The 3,966-nt window shown below is 38.3% G+C and overlaps 1 protein-coding gene across 1 annotated transcript in view; it reads right to left on the reverse strand.

Annotated features, from left to right (window-relative positions):
* Window positions 1–323: 323 nt before the first annotated feature.
* Window positions 324–3,966, reverse strand: part of LOC104461192 (adenylate cyclase type 8-like) — a gene marked incomplete at its 3' end in the record, with an annotated part of 8,230 nt that continues 4,587 nt past the window's right edge. Inside the window, exons 3-4 of the mRNA XM_010072677.1 lie at window positions 3,265–3,437; window positions 324–405 (exon numbers count right to left, since the gene is read on the reverse strand). Of these exons, the coding sequence (XP_010070979.1) occupies window positions 324–405; window positions 3,265–3,437 (255 nt within the window). The remainder of the gene's footprint in view (window positions 406–3,264; window positions 3,438–3,966) is intronic.

Genomic DNA, 3,966 nt, shown 5'->3' on the forward strand with positions numbered 1-3,966 from the left:
CAAGCACACTGAAGCAGTCAGATGCCACTGGAATTTCACATGTACCTAAGGTAAATGAAGTCCTGTTTGTTCCTTTGGTTTCTATTAGAAAATGCAATATAGCTTATGTATTGCTGAATATAATATTGCATGTGTTCTTTAAGAACGCTAGACACTGTCAGATGCGGATTTTCTTTAATCAGATTGTGTGTATGGTTTATTAAATTGTAAAAGGTCATACGCTCAAGTGGATAAAAAGGCAGTTGGTATTTTGAAAGTAATTATTGACACATCCTGCAATTGCAAGTGATACAGGGAATGGTTAAAGCAAATGTTTGCGTTACCTGTTGACCGTGATAAAATACAGCTAAAAGGAACATTGCCATCAGTAGTAAAGATGCCTCCTTTGTACCCAGGAAGTCTGTGCTGGAAAAAAAAAAAATCCAAAGTAAAGTACAGTTATTGATTTGTCAGTATTGTAATTGTTCAGAAGTTTCATTTTGTAATGCACCCTGGTACTTTTTGTTGTTCTTTAAAAAATCCCCATGTGTTTGAAAACTTAACTTAGCAATAACTAGTTCAAAGGAATAGGAGTGTAATTGAACTTCTCACTGTTTGGAGACAAATGTATTAAATAACTGATTTTTAGCTTACAGTTGGTACACAGAAGGTGATGATCTTTCAAATGTGATATGCAAGCTGTGTGTCACTCAGTCTCTTTTCCTGGGTTCTTCATAAAGCCCCTGCCAAGTAGAGGAGGTGGGATCTGGGTGGGGAAAGTTTGGGGCTGGAGCTGGGAAAAGAAAACTTCCCGACTGTGAAAGGAAAAGCCCAGTGAATGGGCCTAGAGATAAAAGATGAACCTCAAAGCAGGTTCTGAAAGTTAAACATCCCTGTATTGTGAGAAAGGTTCAGAGAAGATGACAGGTGAGTTAAGGAAGGAGGTGTGGATCAAAGGGGAGTGAAAAACATGGCAAACAGTAACTAAGACTGGTTTTACTGAGACACAAATAGGGGCACAGAGAAGAAATGTCTGCCTGTGACAGGGGAAGATGAGCCAAGGCGGTAACGGCTGTATAAAATCTGCTGGATGAAATCACAGAGATGCTGTGTGTGGAGCATGCAGAAAGTGTGACAAAATAAGGTGAAAGTGGTCCAGAGTGGTTAAAAAGGGTTTCAAATCTGAGGAGAAATTACAGCTATGTGGAAAAATAGCAAAACTGAAGAAAGTGAGTATCTCTGTAATATCGGGGGGGTTTAAAAAGGCACAAATGAAGAGGCTGGGGAACTGGTAGGGCCAATCTTACAGCAAACCAAAAAGGAGAAAGAATTAAATTTGGAGGTGAATTTAACATGAATATTTGGCAATTATTTTGTTGAATGGAGAAAAGGAAAGAAAAGGAAATGGTTAAGAGATGCTTAAAGCTTAAAGTTCTGAAAAAAGTTAATAAAGGTGCAAACAAGGAGCAGAATTTGGAAGAGATTTTGGGACATTCTTTTGTCTACCTTGAGATCTAAGAATAAAGCAAAGTCCAGACACGGAATCCATTTTCTGTAGTAAGTTTGAAAAAAAAGTCAGGTGATATTTGTCAGAGGAGAACTCCTATGACAGAGAAATTAGAGAGAGAAAGAGCAGAGCTTGATGAAGACTAAACCGAAAGTAAACTTTCCTGTGAGAGAGCTAACTGAACTGACTTTGTGGGCCTAATGAAGAATTTACTGTGAGGAAATGTGTCGCTATGAGATGACTCATCAGTATAGATCAAAAAACAGGCAGGAAACATCTTTGTCATCTGCGAATATTTTGGAATTCAAATGTTTCCCATTTTGAAGTTGTCTGAAGTACAACCTCCCAAAGATTTCATTCCACAAGGACCCCCTTGAGGCAAAAGCCTCAGGAGTCTTAGTTGTGAACTCGTCGATTATTGCATATTGTGGTAATGTAGCTGTAGCCACAAATGTATGAGCTAGATGAGCTTCGTAGGGAGTTGACAAACGTTTTATTCAACTAATTTGTATAGCTAAGAAAACAGATAAGTTCCTGGGCACACAGCCTTGAACCGCATGCTCCCTAATGTCAGAGTTGAAGTTCAGATCCTTGTCCTGAGTGTGGAGCATCTCAGCTGAGTTCCCTATGTCCTGGGTTATTGGCTACTCTGGAGGATATTCCTTATTCTTTCTTACTCTTCTATGGTAAAAGCCACTAGAGAGTTTCATTGATGCAGAGAATAGAAACTACTCTGAATTCTCAAAGATTTTCACACCAAGGAGAATCTTTCTTTGCCACGCTTCATTAGTGACAAAAATTAAAGACAATGATTGTGATTTCTACATCTAATTACTTGGCAAAGTATTGCTTACTGCCGTTTGTCATATTTGCTGGACTCTACTGTACGTATGCAATATGCCATTAGTCTACAGGAGGTTAACTAGCATTAGAAAAGGGAATTGCATCCCAAATCTTTAGTACCTTGCTACCGTAGGAACCTAGCAAGGAAAGATACGTGTGCAGAGCCTTAATATGTGTAAAGACACGGCTGTTTTGAGAACTAATTGTTCCGCAAATCCATGCTTTTCTGTCATTCTGAGGATCTTCATCTGGCACACACTTACAAGCACAAGCAACTGTGATACTAAATTGGTCAAGTATCAAAGACTGAAGAAGCATTTTCTGAATGAGTTAAATCACTGCTGCTCTAGATTCAGTTATTGCAACACTTAGCGCACCTCTGACTCTGCAAATCACTGTGGCTCTTGTGCCCTTCTCTTTAACTCCTCTTGCTGGGAAGGAAGCCTGGGAGGAGGAGTCTGTCCTTCAAATGCACTCCTACAAAATGGGATCGTCCCTGTATTCCGTATATCTTTCACAACTAGACATTATAATTTGAATTTCATTCTGTTAAAACCCTGCCACAAAAAAAATCAGTTTTTCACTCCTGTTTTCTTAAATTGAGATGAGAGTTTCAATCAGTATCTCTGGAGTTTTCAAGAATAGAAGTAAGCAACGTATACAGACTGTAATGCATATTTTTAGCATCATGGATAGACTATGGGAGACATAAAAGACAAACCTTGCTCATTATTTAAATGTCCTCATGAAATGGACATTTGAATAAAAAGGTCTCAGAAAGAATCACATTATAAATAGTTTTGGATTAGTCATTGCCTCTTGCAACCATCGTTCCATACCTAACTATGATGCTATCCAGTATACATGTACTCTGGCAAGACTTGACCCACTACCTTATTAAAAAGCAGTTCCTAAAGAGGGCTGTGAACACTTACTCTCCATTGTGGTTAAAGTTGTCATATTGCAGAAAAAGAGAAGCGTAAATGGTCTCAGTCAGCAGAGAATAGATCGCAATCATGATGAGAAGTACTGCCAGCTTCAGGACAGAGTTGAGACGAAGAAAGACTGCACAAGTCACCATTGCCAGCACACCAGTGAAGACAAAATACTGAACAGAAAACAGCAGCGGTTACTTTTGGTGGTCTGAGACTACATATTAACTCCATAAATATCTACATAGATGATCGAATGATCAGAAGTACAAAAAAAAAAGTGCTCTGGATTTCAGTGCTCAGCTAAATAGTCTTAGGGTGCAGGACACTTTGAAAATAAGGGTTTTGCTAAAACAGAATGTGAAATTATAAATTCTGTGTTTTGTATGGCTCTTCCATGTTAACACAAATCCTCCTCTGTGCCTTAATGACATTTTAACTGTATCAAAGTGAAAGGGCATCCTGTATAGTGAAAAGAGGAAAAGGAGAGATGTAGTAGTTTGTTAATGAAAAGTAACTGGGAGAAAATAATTTATATTCCTTTGGATCCTGAACTTCCACAAGACCCACATTAATCAGGATGGGAGAATCATGTTCCTGCTTTAATCCTTTACCCGTGCTACTTGAACACAGAATAAAGCCACAGGTTTGGGTGGCCTTTTTTTTTTTTTTTTTTTTTTTTTTTTTTTTTTTTTTAGGTTTTCT

Source organism: Pterocles gutturalis, unplaced genomic scaffold (genome assembly GCF_000699245.1).
Source record: "Pterocles gutturalis isolate BGI_N339 unplaced genomic scaffold, ASM69924v1 scaffold19972, whole genome shotgun sequence".
Lineage (NCBI taxonomy): Eukaryota > Metazoa > Chordata > Aves > Pterocliformes > Pteroclidae > Pterocles > Pterocles gutturalis.